This window comes from Hyperolius riggenbachi, chromosome 5 (genome assembly GCF_040937935.1).
Source record: "Hyperolius riggenbachi isolate aHypRig1 chromosome 5, aHypRig1.pri, whole genome shotgun sequence".
Taxonomy (NCBI): Eukaryota; Metazoa; Chordata; class Amphibia; order Anura; family Hyperoliidae; genus Hyperolius; species Hyperolius riggenbachi.
The window spans coordinates 142,743,866-142,760,991 of record NC_090650.1 but is presented as its reverse complement, the minus strand read 5'-3'; the positions used below and the strand labels follow the sequence as shown (position 1 = coordinate 142,760,991).

General features: G+C 43.0%; 1 protein-coding gene across 10 annotated transcripts in view; it reads left to right on the top strand.

Moving 5' to 3' along the window:
* Positions 1-17,126, top strand: part of CNTNAP2 (contactin associated protein 2) — a 2,604,396-nt gene that overhangs the window by 2,367,572 nt on the left and 219,698 nt on the right. For all 10 annotated transcript variants that reach the window (XM_068236339.1, XM_068236338.1, XM_068236337.1 and 7 more), the window contains one exon: positions 3,631-3,801. In XM_068236339.1, coding sequence (XP_068092440.1) covers positions 3,631-3,801 — 171 coding nt within the window. The remainder of the gene's footprint in view (positions 1-3,630; positions 3,802-17,126) is intronic.

Genomic DNA, 17,126 nt, shown 5'->3' with positions numbered 1-17,126 from the left:
AAAACTGAGGTAAAAAAGTGAATTGCATATTGTCCCTGTGTATCTTGCTAAAAATAAATTATATTCACGTAAAAATAGAGTCAGGCAAAGATTCAAGCTGATCCCTTATTGTTGTTAGCCCTAATGAAACTGAGCGTGTCAACAAACAGAACGTTTCCTATTATGTTCTTGAAGAGTAGATTTGTACAATTTTATTCCTAACATTTCATATTACAATAAATTGTGCATGATTTCTTACATCTCTTCTTCCAGTGGGGATATCTCTGGATTTGATCTGACTCCCGCTATTACCATTACAACAGAAGCTCACTGTCCCAGCTTACCATTGAAACTTTAACTTATTAAGCACAGATTGAGTTTCAAAAAAACTACAGCAATTTAAAAAGCAATTATTATTTAGGGATAGGGGCAAGAATAGCAACAGTGGCAGTAGTTTTGTATTTGTATCCTATTGATTGAAGTATTTCAGAGCATATGGCTCATAACATCATACCTGTTTACAATCAGCAGATACAATAAAAACAGTATACCGGTATGCATTTTTTCTATTTTTTTTTCTATTGTTGTATGTTGCCTTTTAAGCAATTGGCAAGATCATAGACCTGCTTTTCTTATTGTGTAATTGGTGTAATCATGCTATAAACCTACAAGTCAGTGGTTTTATCATTTTACAAAGAGAACCAAAGTCAATTTATTTCACCCTTTAAGTGCTGGAGAAACGATCTGTCTTTTTTGTCGCACAATAACCTTGCTTGTGATATTAGTAGACACACCATTGGCGTTTTTATTTAGGAAAAGAAACAAGGGCTTTTAAAAACAGATTTTAAAGTTTCATAAAACTGGAGATGAAAACAAGTCTCACTATCTATCTCTGCTTGACTTTATGATAAAGTTTCGCTGATTTAAAGCTTCTGCATCAAATTGATATTTTCTTCCAAGCTAGGTCAACATAAAATACAAATGACATAAAAATGAGCTTTTTATCCATTTCACTTCTGCATTTTAGAGGGACAGATGAAAACAGTTGGTTTGCAGTGATATAAAAGATTCTTTGCACACTTCATGGGTGCTAAACACAGTCCAAGGTTCTAAATGAAGAGTTATGGCACAGCCCCATCGCAGCGCTCTCATCTACAATTTATTTTACCGACACACCTTCCTCTGAAATGCTGGCAAATGATTTGTTGGTGCTGTAGACTAAAATTAAACTTCTGTAGCTTACAGCAAAGAAGTAAAAATTTCGAGATTTGTGTTGGTGTGTTTGTTATTTTCTTTTGCTATTAGAAATTGTAGGAAAATAATTAAAAAATGAAATAACCTTATTACATTTGGAACTTGTCAACAGTTAAAGTGAGCCAATCATGGTTGAATGGAGTACGAAGTGGCTGAATGGAGTAATGGTTAAGGGCTCTGCCTCTGACACAGGAGACCAGGGTTCAAATCTCGGCTCTGCCTGTTCAATAAGCCAGCACCTATTCAGTAGGAGACCTTTGGCAAGTCTCCCTAACACTGCTACTGCCTATAGAGCGCGTCCTACTGGCAGCAGCTCTGGCGCTTTGAGTCCGCCAGGAGAAAAGCGCGATAAAAGTGTTCTGAGTTTGTTTGTTTGGTTGTTTGTTTGTTTTCATTGTAAACGTCACTAGAGCTTCCTAGTTCATTCATGCTTATCCTATGGATTAACTACTTAAAGGGTACATGTAACCTGCAGGAAATAAAAGCTAGATGCTTCCCTCAGTAAGGAGGAGCCTCTGGATGGTCCAGAGGCTTTCCCGGTCTCTCTATGCCCCTTCTGCATCGCACTGAGACCCTCTAAACTTTCTTTGACTTTTATGTTGCAATTGCTGGTGGCCGTGCTCCCCTCCACGTACGATCCCACTGGCACCTGTGCAGTGCTGATTTGCCTTTACATAGTGCAACCAGAGGCTTCCCCCTACTGACGTAACTATATATCTTTTTTTCTTAAGTTACAGGTGTGCTTTATGCTTTATACACAAGTATAAGGCCTGTCACCACAAAGAGATCAGAACTTGAGGCTAGCTCAGGGCTAGTTCAGGATCTGAGACTAGCTATGCTGGAGGGAGGAGGAGGGCCAATGTAGGAACACTCAATAAGCATCACAGAGTGGGCAGGTTGAGTGGGAAGAACATTGCCCATGGTCAGCTCTTGGGAGGTTGGGGGTTGCTATACAAATGCTAGATTCTCGGCAAAGGTGGCCCTGACTGGCTGCCTCCACCAAGGACCATCTAGCACGTGTACAAGGGTTAAGTGGGGGAGGTCCAAACCAATGTTCATTCCTGAGCAACTGACATTAAAATCCCAATCATCTTACTGGTTGTTGGTCAGAAGTGAATTCAGCTGCAGACTAATTAGAAATGAGTGATTAACAATTGTTTTGTTGGTTGTTGCAAGATTGGGCATGCTGGTAATCTGTTATCAATCCTGTACATGTCTGTATGTGAAGCCAACCAATTGATTTTTTTCAGGGACCCACATCAAGTTGTATGGAACCAAAGACCAGTCAGAAGCACCATTGTATACATCTGTGCAGTGTTTAGTCACTTTTGACTATTTGATCACTGATCAATCAATCACAAAATGTATTGAAATGGTCATCCCCAAAACAAGCATGCAGCCAATAAAGTTAGAAGTGCTCATTGGATTATCTCATACATCTATTTTAGATCTCTGATTGCATACATTCCTTACCATATTTTCTTTTTTTTTTGCACCAAATGTTGTCAAAGTTAGGTTTACTTCCTGCTTCTTAACATTTTAAACTAACCTTCCTCTGCACTCCTAACCTTTCCCTTCTTCACTTTTAACACTAACCCCCCTTTCTCCTATCCAAACGCTTCCCCCCCCCCCCCGGCACCATACTGAACTGTAGCGTCAAATGTAGGTTTGGCTATGTGATAGCTGAGCATTTGTCGCCAAACTCAATACTGCACCTAACTCTGTGCCTGCTACCTGTTACTTACCCTACCACTCAGCTATTTAATAGCCAAGTGGCTGTGCCACATTGAAATTCAGCTATCGGATAGCCATGTGCTCGGCTTTCTCTTTGTCGAGAGCCAGTATCGTGAGCCAAATTTACCCCCCGGCACCGATGGCTGTTAACTTCTATTGCGGTCTATGAATAGCTAGAGACACAAAAGTCGTACATGCAACAGAAATGCCGGCTACACTGAATATATATAGTGGGAGTCTCTTTATTACTTTCATTTTGTGTCATTTCAGGATTCCTTTATAGTAATGCTACTGGAAATTGGTGTTCTAGGTACACAAACATCTGCCAAAACACATTAGCATGGATATATAAGTAACAAGGACAAATATTTTCTGGCGTATACATAAGACACCATATACACGTGTTTACATGTGTGTTTTCAGGAATGCTCAGCTGCATGGAAGATATATTAATTCACTTAGCCTTTAGTGGAAATGCTTAGGAATGGAGAAGTTTCATATACATTTTGTCATATATAGAAGAAAATGTAATATTAATAGCTTTGGAGAGACATCACGGTAAGCTGAAAGGTGTACAGGAAATAATCATCAACTTGAAATGTATGCTTGACTGCATGACAACACTGAGCTCTTATTAATCTTCTTCTTATTCTCAATCTACAGAAAACTATTGGAATGCAGTCTCCTTTGTTGCTCCCAACTCCTTCCTGCACTTCTCGACTTTCCAAGGTGAAACCAGCGCTGATATTTCCTTTTACTTTAAGACCTCTGCTCCAGATGGAGTATTCGTAGAAAACAGAGGAAGCATAGACTTCATAAAGATTGAACTGAAGTGTAAGTTACTTAAACACTCTTCTGCTTAAAATAAAACTTAATGCAAAGAAAGCAGCCCAGCATGCAACAATGTTATAGTAGTAATGATAGTCTCTCAAGTCATCTCTACGGGCAACTATTGTTTACATTTCTTTATGGGCAACATGGTGGCATACTGGATAGCACTCCTGCTCTGTGGCACTAGGACTACTAGTGAAAATTTGACATTTATTTATTTATTTATTTATTGTATTTATAAAGCGCCAACATATTACGCAGCGCTGGAAATGGGATAGTATCTGCATGGAGTTTGTTTTGTCTCCCCAGGGGCTTTTTTGTGCAGACCAGTGTCTTCCCACTCCCCAAGAACATACAGAAAATGTAGTTGTGCCCCCCCACACACACACACACACACGCACACACACGCCCATAAACACACTCACTCACTCACACAAAATGTTTTTTAGCTATGATGGTGTGCTCCGCTCTAAGGCACATGTTTGTGCGCTGCTCTGAGATGCACTTTGTGACAACGAAACTGCGTAAAATGGTGCAGGGAAATTCGGGCACACCATGCACCGTTGTAGGCCATAATGGGAATTACGTCTATCGCAGTGCTCAGAAAGTAATTTGGGCACCGTCAAAAGTCAGAGCCCAAATTACTTTAAAAAGTGTAATTCAGCCGCCAGCAGCCGAATTACATCATGCCCCCTGAGTCCATGGTGGCCTGGAGGGGGGATAGTAATTAATGCCGCTGGGACTTTTGCAGGAGCAGGATGAGCAGTTTTTGGGCTTCACCCTGCACCCAAATTTCCCGGCATTGTTTTTGCGTGACTGCAGCAACAGGACTGTGTACTCTGCAGAAAATGTCAGAGCTATATAAATACAAAATAATAATAATACATTTTTTTACTGTGTTGTCTTTCCCCTAAGTCTTTCCCAGAACAGCTGCAGACAGTGAAAGGGAGTTCTGTTTACTGGCTTGGGCCTCAAAATTTGTCTACAGATTTCTTTCTTTTTTATTTACAGTCGGCTGCTACGTAGAATTGCTTGTCTGGGAACGATTTAATTTAAAAGTTTAGTTCCACTTGAATTCTGTATAATCATTTTGCAGTTCACCTGCTGTCTTGGAGTTTGTGGACAGTTTCAAAAGTTATTTTCACGTGTGTGTGTGTGTGTGTGTGTGTGTGTGTGTGTGTGTGTGTGTGTGTGTGTGTGTGTGTGTGTGTGTGTGTGTGTGTGTGTACTGTATGCATGTGTGTGTGTGTACTGTATGCAAGTGTGTGTGTGTAATGTGTGTGTGTGTACTGTATGCGTGTGTACTGTGTGTGTGTGTGCTGTATGTGTGTGTATACTGTATGTGTGTGTACTGTGTGTGTGTGCGCATGTGTGTGTACTGTATGCGTGTGTGTGTGTATACTGCATGCATGTGCACTGTGTGTACTGTGTGTACTGTGTGTGTGTGTGTGTGTGTACGTGTGTGTGTGTGTGTGTGTGTGTGTGTGTGTGTGTGTGTGTGTGTGTGTGTGTGTACTGTATGCGTGTATACTGTGTGTGTGTGAGTGTGTGTGTGTGTGTACTGTATGAGTGTGTACTGTGTGTGTGTACTGTATGTGTGTGTGTGTGTGTGTGTGTGTGTGTGTGTGTGTGTGTGTGTGTGTGTGTGTGTGTGTGTGTGTGTGTGTGTGTGTATGGGGTATTTTTGGTACAAAAAAAATGCTTTTTAATTATTAACTTGTTGCAGTGTACCTTTTACCACTGCCTGTGACCTGGGCTGTCCCCTTCCAATTGGCATTTAGTAATTCAGAGACTGCTCCTCCCCACCAACACACATATACACACATATACACAAATATACTGTACACACCTTTCCAGGTCTATGGAAAATAGGAGAATGAAAATGCATCACTGCTACTAACGGTAGAAGAAGTGCTCTATAATGTTCTTATTGTATGAGAGTATGACAAAACGTATTGCATGAGAGCAGAGAAACGTATACATGCAGATAAGCCCTCATACGCATATGCCGGCCCCCCACTTTTGGCGTAAAAAGTAGGTCTAAAGCTATGACCCACTTATTCAAAGACACCCCAAAGTACCATCATTGCCCCCCTTTCATAATTCCAATTTGTAGCGTGCCAATGGGTACAGAGTGCCCTTATAAGTGTGATTTAGCATGTCTCCTCAATCCTGCTTGTTTCCTCTAGTGTCTCATGCAGCTTTTGAACTGGCCTCTAGAGCTCCAGGCTCAATGTCATGTGGCCGCAGTAGGACCGGAGCTCCAGTGGTCAGTTCGCACAGCTACTGTGAATGCTAGAGTAAGCAAGCCAGAGCAAGGACGGGTAGCATGATGATGACATGATGAAGCATGCCCCGCATTGCACTCTGCATACGGGGCCTCCACACACATCACCTGCCATTAAGGCAAAAAGGGCAATTGCCCCAGGACCCCCAACTGCTGCTAGGCCCCTTCATGCCACTGGATCCCCTATGTGGTTCCCCCTGACTGCTCCCAAGTACTGGCGCCCATGCACGATGTGGGGCTCAGTGGCTGCATTTTAACAACTCACCTGTCCCAGAATGCTACTCCACCCATACTCTGTCTTATTTCCCGTTGCCTGCCTGTTCTCCATGGCCCACCTGCCGCAGGTTATTAACACATAACATGCACTGCATAGAGAAGAGGCAGGCAGCAGGGCTAAATACGGGTCATGGGCAAAGCAGCTTCAGGACAGGTTATTATTACAATGCAGCCACAGATGGTGCATGGTCCCATTGACCATGGAGCATTCGAGACTACCGGGAGGGTAAATGTCAGCAGCCAGCTTTGAGGTCCAGGGAGTTGACTTTGTTGGGGTGGTAGGGGGCCCCCAGGTTACCTTTGCCGTGGCTTCTCTGTGCCGCTTAAACCGGCCTTGGACCCGCGGTATAACCCCACAGGTATGCCAAACCCCTACTTTACACCCAAAAGTCAGCCTATCCACTGTGATATACAGTAGGTAAGATTCCAAAGCCTATTTTCAGGAATATATTTATTATCTATAACCTACACACCCTCATGTAAAATTCTAACTGCATACCTCCCAGACTGCCCCCAACACACACACAAACGTTATACTAAAGGAGAAGCCTGTAATTAGAATAGCCAAGCCTCCCCTCTACTAAGTGGTGAGGGAAGGGGATGGGGGAAAGTTGGGGGGTGATTTCTTAAGACCTGGACATGGGCTTTAATAATATCAGTTTCTGTTAATATTCTCAGAACTCTATGTATTAAAAAAGCGTACTGATTGTTTTGTCTCTTCTGTGCTCTTTTCTAACTCGCTATTCATAAAAGAGTGGTGACAGCTTAATTAAACTGTCAAGGCTCTGTTTTGCCAGAGGCGCCTATCTGAATTCACTGAATGCAGCAGCCCTATTCATAAAGCAGCACAAAAACTAATATTAACTCCTAAGTGAATTTACCACCACTCAAAACAAGGCATCCTAATAAAACAAAAGTTCTAGCAGGAACATATCTGGTTTCAAATAGGTCAGACTTGATAGACTTTTCTTTTTATCCTATCTACTACTTTATAATGTGACTCATTTATTGAATGGTTTACTAAAAGAGCATTTCTCACTTTGCCTTGCAAACTTATTTTTCCTTATCACCTTCTTCTTAAAGGGAAGACAAGGAAATAAAATCTAACTGTATGCTTAAAGCTCCGTCTACACGGAGCGATGTTCCTTATCAATCAAGCCGCTGATGTGGCTCGATTGATAAGATCCGTCAGGTCCGATTTTGCCACCGCCGATTCCCTGCTCGTTCCCCATGAGGGGACAATGGCAGGGAATCGAGCGGAAGATAAGCGGCGCGGCGCGGGGACGAGGGCGGATCGAATCCGACGCACGCGCGGGCAAGAGGTGACGCGGCAGGTACGTGCAGGGATGCGGAAGAGGCGATCCGGCAGTTAATCGAGCAGCCGGATCGCCTCATGTAGACGGGGCTTAACAATAACTTGGAATTGCTGTTGCTGTTTCAGAAAAATACTCATTTACCAAATTATTACCCTAAACCTTATTTTAAGATAATCCAAATCTCTCTGGCACAGCTAGAGAGATTTGGATGGTACTCGCATCATTCACATGCATGATGCAATAAAACACTCTCTGCCATCTGTATTTTCCCCGAACCCTAATTTGGAAGCAACCGATTTAGGCCAGCACGGTGGTCTAGTGGTTAGCACTCTCGTCTTGCAGTACTGGGTGCCCAGTTCGAATCTCAGCCAGGTCAACATCTACAAGGAGTTTGTATGTTCTCCCATTGTCTGCGTGAGTTTCCTCCAAGTACTTTGGTTTCTTCACACACCCCAAAAACATACAGGTAAATTAATTGGCTTCCCCTAAACTACAATTCATACACTGCATGATACCTGCACTAGACTACAATTCATACACTGCATGATACCTACATAGACATAGGGCTATGGTAGGGATTAGATTGTGAGCTCCTCTGAAGGATAGTTAATGACAAGACTATATACTCTGTACAGCGCTGCGGAAGATGTCGGCGCTATATAAATACAAAATAATAATAGTAATTACAAGGAATCTCTCTGCATTCTCCCAAGTAGAAATAAGCCCTTACAGACAGCTAAATTCTGTGTACAGTCAAGTGTAATTATATTCATGTGTAATAGTGATGGGAATTACGGCTCTTCTCGGAGAATCGGCTCTTCTGAATCGGCTCCCATTAAAGAGCCGCCTCTTACGGCTCTTAATCGGCTCTTCATTAAAAATCACTGGACACCACTCAGAATCGGAGGAAAAACCCCGCCCCCATCTCCATGACAACTCCAGACTGCTTCCCTGACTGGGGCAATCCCTCCTGCTACTGCTCTGCTCCGCCCCATTCACTCCTACAAGCTGCAAGAGAAGGACTACATCTCCCAGCATGCCTCAGCGCCCTTTATTACACAGCAAATCAGAGCTGTGTGGGGCGGCTGAGGCATCGGCTCTTTCAAAACTGAGAGCCGGCTCTTGTCGTTCACAGCAAAGAGCCGGCTCTTAGAGCTGGCTCATTCGTGAATGACCCATCACTAATGTGTAACAACACCTAATGCTTGATCTGGGTGTAGTTCAAGCCTTATTTTTGTGAAGAATCACATATACCACACCATAGGAAACCAATCAGCTTTTATGAGGTAGTGAATGCTAATATGGATATTGGGAATGCTGTAGATGTGATATACTTGGACTTTGCAAAGGCTTTCGACACTGTTCCCCTCAAAAGTCTGGTGCAAAAGTTGAGGATGCAAGGACTGGGGAAGAGTCTGTTGTGCATGGATAGGGAACTGGCTAATGGACAGAAAACAAAGAGTTGTGGTCAATGGATCGTACTCAAAATGGGAGACTGTTAGCAGTGGGGTCCCACAGGGGTCTGTATTGGGTCCAGTGCTCTTCAATTTATTTATTAATGACCTAGTAGATGCAGTAGTGAGCAATGTTGCTATTTTTGCAGATGATACAAAATTGTGCAGAATCATCAACTCTCAGGAAGATAGTGTCATATTGCAACAGGATCTGGATAGGATGGCTATATGGGCACATAAATAGCAGATGAAATTCAATGTTGAAAAATGTAAAGTCATGCATTTTGGTCGTACCAATGGTCTAGCACCATACAAAATAAATGGGATACAGTTGGGGACATCAAACTTGGAGAAGGACTTAGGAGTACTCATCGACAAGAAGTTAAATAATCGTACTCAATGCCAAGCCACTGCAGCTAAAGCTAAAAAAAATTTGGGATGCATTAAAAGGGAAATAAAAACTCCAGATGCTAGCATAAAATTGCCCCTGTTTAACTCTCTCTAGTAAGGCCAAATCTGGAATATTGAATTCAGTTCTGGGCACCACATTACAAAAAAGATATTGCAGTTTTAGAGCAGGTGCAGAGACGAGCAACAAAATTGATACATGGGATGGAAGGTCTTACTTACCAAGAAAGGTTACATAAACTGGGTTTATTTAGTCTAGAGAAAAGACGCCTTAGAGGAGATCTAATTAACATGTATAAATACATCAGAGGGCAATATAATAGCTTGGCAGATGAGCTTTTTGTCCCTAGGCCTTCTCAAAGGACTAGAGGACATGATCTGCGCATGGAGGAAAAACGTTTTAGCCATTTATTTAGGAAAGGGTTCTTTACAGTAAGAGTGATTAAGATGTGGAATGCATTGCCACAGGAAGTCGTTGTGGCAAACTCTATACCTGCATTTAAAGGGGGCTTAGATGCTTTCCTTGCATTGAAAGACATCCATGGCTACAATTACTAGGTAATGCCTAATGATGTTGATCCAGGGATTTTATCTGATTGCCATCTGGAGTCGGGAAGGAATTTTTCCCTTTTGGGGCTAATTGGACCATGCCTTGTAAGGGTTTTTCACCTTCCTCTGGATCAACAGGGATATGTGAGGGAGCAGGCTGGAGTTGTACTTTGTACTGGTTGAACTCGATGGACGTATGTCTTTTTTCAACCAAAATAACTATGTAACTATGTAACTATGTAATCTAGCCATGTCCCCACTCCCCACCTTTACAACAAGTAAAGCCATATCTACCCCCATAACAACTATATAAATGTCTTTACTATAACATGTATAGCCATGTCCTCACTACAAACATTTATATGTGCTCAGTAGAGCTAGTATACCAATATGCTATCCTTTATAACGGGTACAGCCATGTCCCTCCCATATAGCAAGTAAAAAAAAATGTGTTTTTTCCTCGTGTGCTTGCAGCATGCTATTCTAACACTAAGGCTCTATATTTTGTGGAACAGTGAAAATGGGCTATGCAGCAGGCCTGTTAATTTGGGCATCGCCATAGCCCACAATGTAATTACTGGCTATGGCGGTGCCAGGAGGGTAATTTAAGCTCCCGATTGCGGCAATATGGCCGAACACCATGTTGGAGCCTGCAGGCCATTGCTGAATCACAGACACAGCCGTTGCAGTGTTGTAACACTGTTCACCTGAGTTTTCTCCTACAAACTAATTTTTAAACTTCTTTTTAAAATAACTTTTTAGCACTTTGCAACTGAAAAAGTACCAAAAAGTAGACGACACAGTACTAACAGAATTATTTTGAGTATTTTCTCACTTGATGGTGGTTTAAAAATCATTTTAAGGTATGAAAATATCACCTAGGAGAAAACTTGGGAGAAAAAGGTAATTGAATATGGGCCAATGGCTGCAGTGTGCCCCGATTCTGTTGTAGCAGATGCCAGCCTTTAGGGTATTGCCGGAGTTTGGCTATTATAGCTGAACTCAGTTGGGTAATGAAGGCGGGACTACAGAAATGTGATGGTGCAGCGGGAATGTGCGATGGGGGTTCAGCTAGATCAGCTGATGGTAGGATTGCGGCAATGAGTTCCAGGGGGGTCATTGGCTGCAGGTAGAAATGCACGCTCCGTGCAGTGACACCCAATTTTTTGGGTGTCTTCTCCCAGTCCTGATTTAAAATGGAGTGCTGCAAGTTGGTATGTGGTTAAACAATCAGTATACGGTATATATATATATATATATATATATATATATATATATATATATATATATATATATATACATACTATATATACTATATATATTATATATATATATACTGTATATATACCGTATATACATATTTATTTTAATCTGATCTAAGAGTGCATGGGCACCTTAACATTACAGATTCTAAGTTTCAGATTTTGTTGCCAGTAGTCAGGCTATTTTGTTCTTAGGCCTATCTAATCTAGGCTTTTCTTGTATTTACAAAGTTTGTTAGGCCAGCAGGTAAAGGTTGAAAGACCTAGTTCGCTCTCCTAAATACCTGATTGTTTAGCCTGCACTCAGGGCCTCTTGGGTTAGAAATATCTGTGTTTGCTGCGATAGCAACCAGTCATATGTTTAGTTACATTTGCAAATTGGTAAAAAAAAAAAAAAAAGTCAGTTGAAAACAGGATAAACACTTTAGAGTAACTAACCAATAGTCATAATGGGCATGTCACAAAATGCATCTGCTGGCGAATTTCCTGAACTATTGATGAACTTCCTCCATTTCGCCAGCAGATGTCATCTGTGTCCTCATAGTTTGAAACTGCTTGAAGTATCCTCTGCCACCAGCAGAGGTCTCACTCACAAGAACTGTTATTGCAGATTTAATGAGGGCAGCTCTGTGATCACCTGGACTCTGTCATCTGACTTTCTTGGACACTATTTAAGCTGCCTTAAGAGACCACTCTGTGCTAGCTCATCAAAGTCAGTTCCTGATCCTGAGTCCTAGCCTTCCTGTCTTGCTCAGCTTTGTATCTGTAATTATCGTGTTTGACCTGTTTTCTGTATTTGACTAACCCTTTGCCTAGCGATTGTATCTTGTTTGTATCTCTGGTTTGACCCTGCATGTATGACGTTCCGTTGCCTGCTGATTATAATTCTGATGCTCTGCCTTTGTATATAATGTATATGATTCTCATGTGTATATAGTAGTCAGGTCTGGGGTTCAGTGTGCACACTATTGTTATGCTTGGATACCTTTGCATATTATCCTATATGCAGGGGGCCCATAGCATCTGCAATACCTGATAGATTCTGCTTATGTGTTAGTTTTCAGTTGCACCATTGTGGATGCATCCTGATAGTACTATTCTCTGCATAAACTTAATCTCAATTGTTTATATGTCCTGTTCATTTGACTCTCTGCATGATCTTAATGCTGATTGTTTGTTTGTAAGCTCTCTTTAACAGTCTAGTTGCATACTCTGTGCATGAACGTAATGTACAACATTTATGCTGTTTATCTCTTGAGACTGATTACAATAAATCTTTATGTTTATTCCTTTAATTCCATTCTCAGTGTTTCTTGCATACTGACAGAACAATCTTCTTTGCGATTCCCATGCATTGCACACCACCAATGCATCAGAATCATGACAGATGAGCTAGCCACCAAAAAATTCTGTCACCAGGAAATACTGAGAGCAGTTTTGCCGCCATGGGAATTAAATGGAATTATGCAAGTATCAATTATCATTGCTGTTTGGCTGAGGATGATGAAAGTTTCTGTTTTGATCAGTTGTATGACTATTCATATGATGATCTGGTGCAAAGCATTAGGCAGATCAACTCATATGTCCAGCAGGGAGAATTCCTTGAATCTGATGTTCAGCCTTTGTTAAAAATTCTACACACTCTTGAATTTATGAAGTCTCCCACCACCTACCATATTTATCAAGCCTCTGTAACCAATTCCTTGCCAGTTCCTCTACCCTGCAAAATTCCCACAGCAGTATTAAACCAGAGCAAACCAAATAATGTTCCAGCCACCTCCATGCAGACCGTTCACCCTAAAACTTATGCTCTGGATAATGAATCTGCCGATAACAAGAGTTCATGGGATCCTCCTTTTGAAAAATGGGAAATAGAGGCCTTAGTTTTTGAGATGGAATGTGACGAGGAATCATTTATTGATTATTACTTTGATACCAGTGAAAACTTTTTGAATGAATGCATAGATTTTGCATCCACTTTAGTTGATATGGGGGTTTGTATGAATGACTTTGTGGCTCCCTTAATTGATATCTGGAAAGATCTATTGCGTGAAAATTTCCCTCCTTCTGATGATTCTGGCAGTCAGTTTATGCCGTACTCAGTAATCAATCATAGTTCAGTCAGATCCAGTAAATTTTCTAGTGTTAAAAGTGACAGGGATTGTGTTCTTGATTTTTCTTCTGAGCCTGTTAAACCGCATGCGGATGCATACCTGAGTGGTTTGAATGACTCCCTTGATCAAGGAATCTGCAAAAGTCAAGCCTGTTTTGATATGACTGCTGAAGAGATTGATGCCTATTATTGGTATTTAAATGATGACAGGACAAGTTTTATGGAATTTTATTGCAAACAAAGTGAGGAATTGGTAACCAAGTGTTTGCTAAGTGTTAAATCCATGTGTGCGAATGGACTTTGTAAGCCTGAACCTGCTTCTGCCTTAATAATCGCTTGGCAAAGGGTTCTGTCTTCTCATTTTCATGTTTCTCCTTCCTCTGTTAACTCTGTACTCACCTCTGGCCAGAACTCACAATCTGCAGCAGTTAAAGTCACACCTGTTACTAAGGGAGACCCAACGTGTCCGTTGCCCTTAGCAACCAGTTATAAAGACTCTGTCTTGTCAGGTTCCAACCATCAAAGGAGACCTACTTCCTTGCAAACTGCAGTCAGAACTACACCTTGGTCCTGGCAAAGATCATTAGAAAATAAGTCCTCATCCAAAAAGAAAAAGAAGAAAAAATTATTTCCTACCAACTCCGATTCCAGTCGTGTGCAGCCTCCAGCCGATTCCAGTCGTGTGCAGCCTCCAGCCGATTCCAGTCGTGTGCAGCCTCCAGCCGATTCCAGTCGTGTGCAGCCTCCAGCCGATTCCAGTCGTGTGCAGCCTCCATCCAAGTCGGTGCAGACTCCATGCAGCTCCATACAGACTCCAGTTGATTTGTGTCCTCAGCAATCTCCAGTCAGTCCTGAGCAGTCCCTCGTCTTTCTTTGTGGACTTTTTCATGGACTAGATTTGCTGACAGTGGGTCAGCCTGACAGGCCTGCAGAACTTTGCTCCTTGCCTGCAGAACTTTTCTCCCAGTCCGCACAGGCTCAGTTCACACAGTTTCAGTGCCAGTCCGCACAGACTGTATTGGGTTCTCAGCCAACGGTCCAGCCAAGCGCTCAGCCAACGGTCCAGCCAAGCGCTCAGCCAACGGTCCAGCCAAGCGCTCAGCCAACGGTCCAGCTAAGCGCTCAGCCAACGGTCCAGCCAAGCGCTCAGCCAACGGTCCAGCCAAGCGCTCAGCCAACGGTCCAGCCAAGCGCTCAACCAAAGGTCCAGATCCATGAGGTTACACAGTCTGCTGTCCTGTCTGAGACTACTGAGCCTGTTGCTACCCTGTCCGAGACTATTCAGTCTGTTGCTAATTTGCCTGCAGCACTACCTGAAGTTTTCCAGTTTACTGCTCAGATGTCACAGAACTCTGCTGTCGCTTCCAAATCTGAGGACTCTGCTGTCACTTCCAAGTCTGGCGACTCTGCTGCTGCTTCCAAGGTTGGTGATATTGTTGCTGCTCCTGAATCCGGTATCCCCTATGGCTGCTCTCCAGTCCGATGATTCTGTTGTTGCCTCAAAGACTGCTGATTCAGCTGTTGCCTCCGACTCCACTGTTCCAGCTGCTGTTTCCAAGTTCGCTGTTCCGGATGGCCTCCAGTCTGCCGTACCTGAGGGCATCCTGCCTGTTGCCTCTCCTGAGGGCATCCTGCCTGCTGCTGCTCCTGAGGGCATCCTGCCTGCTGCCGCTCCTGAGGGCATCCTGCCTGCTGCCGCTCCTGAGGGCATCCTGCCTGCTGCCGCTCCTGAGGGCATCCTGCCTGCTGCCGCTCCTGAGGGCATCCTGCCTGCTGCCGCTCCTGAGGGCATCCTGCCTGCTGCCGCTCCTGAGGGCATTCTACCTGCTGCCGCTCCTGAGGACATCTTGCCTGTTGTTGTTCCTGAGGGCATTCTGCTTGCTGCTTCTTCCGTGGGCATCCTGTCTGCTACCCCTGATGGTATCCCCCCTGATGGTGCCAAGGCTTCTGCTCAGCCTAATCCTGCCAAGCCGTTTGATCCTACTGTTCCTGTCAAGTTGGGGGTTCATGTGGCTGCTCCCCAATCTGATGTTTCCGCAGTGGCTTCCAAGTCTGCTTTTGTTCCTGTTATGGCCTTCAACTCTGTTGTTCCTGCTAGTGCTACCACTTCCAAGTCTGCTGTTGATCCTGTTGTGACCTCCAAGCCTGCTGATCCTGTTGTTCCTGCCAAATTGGTTGTTCCTGCTACTGCTTCCAAATCTGCTGGTGATCCTGTTGTGGCCTCCAAGCCTGTTGTTCCTGCTGCTGCTCCCGAGTCTGGTGTTCCTGCCGATGTTGAGTCTATTATGCTACCTGAAGTTTGCACATCCTGGAGTCCTATGGATGTCTTGCCTGTTGCTTCTGCACATGGATCTTGGGCTGTTGCATTGCCTAAAGGTCTCCAGTTTGATCTTCAACATTATTTGTTACCTGATGACCCTGAATCTACTCAGCCCATCATTTTGCCTGTTACCTTGTTTATGTTTGTACACTTTTTCGCCCATGCCCTCTTAGGCCTTGCCTTTCTGCCCAGTATGTCCTGGGATCCTGGTGGACGTGAGTTCATATGGAGCGTTCGGAGACCGCTCCTTGAGGAGGGGGTAATGTCACAAAATGCATCTGCTGGCGAATTTCCTGAACTATTGATGAACTTCCTCCATTTCGCCAGCAGATGTCATCTGTGTCCTCATAGTTTGAAACTGCTTGAAGTATCCTCTGCCACCAGCAGAGGTCTCACTCACAAGAACTGTTATTGCAGATTTAATGAGGGCAGCTCTGTGATCACCTGGACTCTGTCATCTGACTTTCTTGGACACTATTTAAGCTGCCTTAAGAGACCACTCTGTGCTGGCTCATCAAAGTCAGTTCCTGATCCTGAGTCCTAGCCTTCCTGTCTTGCTCAGCTTTGTATCTGTAATTATCGTGTTTGACCTGTTTTCTGTATTTGACTAACCCTTTGCATAGCGATTGTATCTTGTTTGTATCTCTGGTTTGACCCTGCATGTATGATGTTCCGTTGCCTGCCGATTATAATTCTGATGCTCTGCCTTTGTATATAATGTATATGATTCTCATGTGTATATAGTAGTCAGGTCTGGGGTTCAGTGTGCACACTATTGATATGCTTGGATACCTTTGCATATTATCCTATATGCAGGGGGTCCATAGCATCTGCAATACCTGATAGATTCTGCTTATGTGTTAGTTTTCAGTTGCACCATTGTGTATGCATCCTGATAGTACTATTCTCTGCATAAACCTAATCTCAATTGTTTATGCGTCCTGTTCATTTGACTCTCTGCATGATCTTAATGCTGATTGTTTGTTTGTAAGCTCTCTTTAACAGTCTAGTTGCATACTCTGTGCATGAACGTAATGTACAACATTTATGCTGTTTATCTCTTGAGACTGATTACAATAAATCTTTATGTTTATTCCTTTAATTCCATTCTCAGTGTTTCTTGCATACTGACAGAACAATCTTCCTTGCGATTCCCATGCATTGCACACCAATGCATCAGAATCATGACAGGGCACTAATCAGAGAAGTAAGCCAGACATGCATTAGAAAACCTAGGAAAAGAGACAGCCAGAGACTAGATATTACCATTCATTTTACAGTATATGTACATGCATTTAACCTGTTAGGCTGTAGACACACTATGAGAGCTTTTCTGGCCCTCA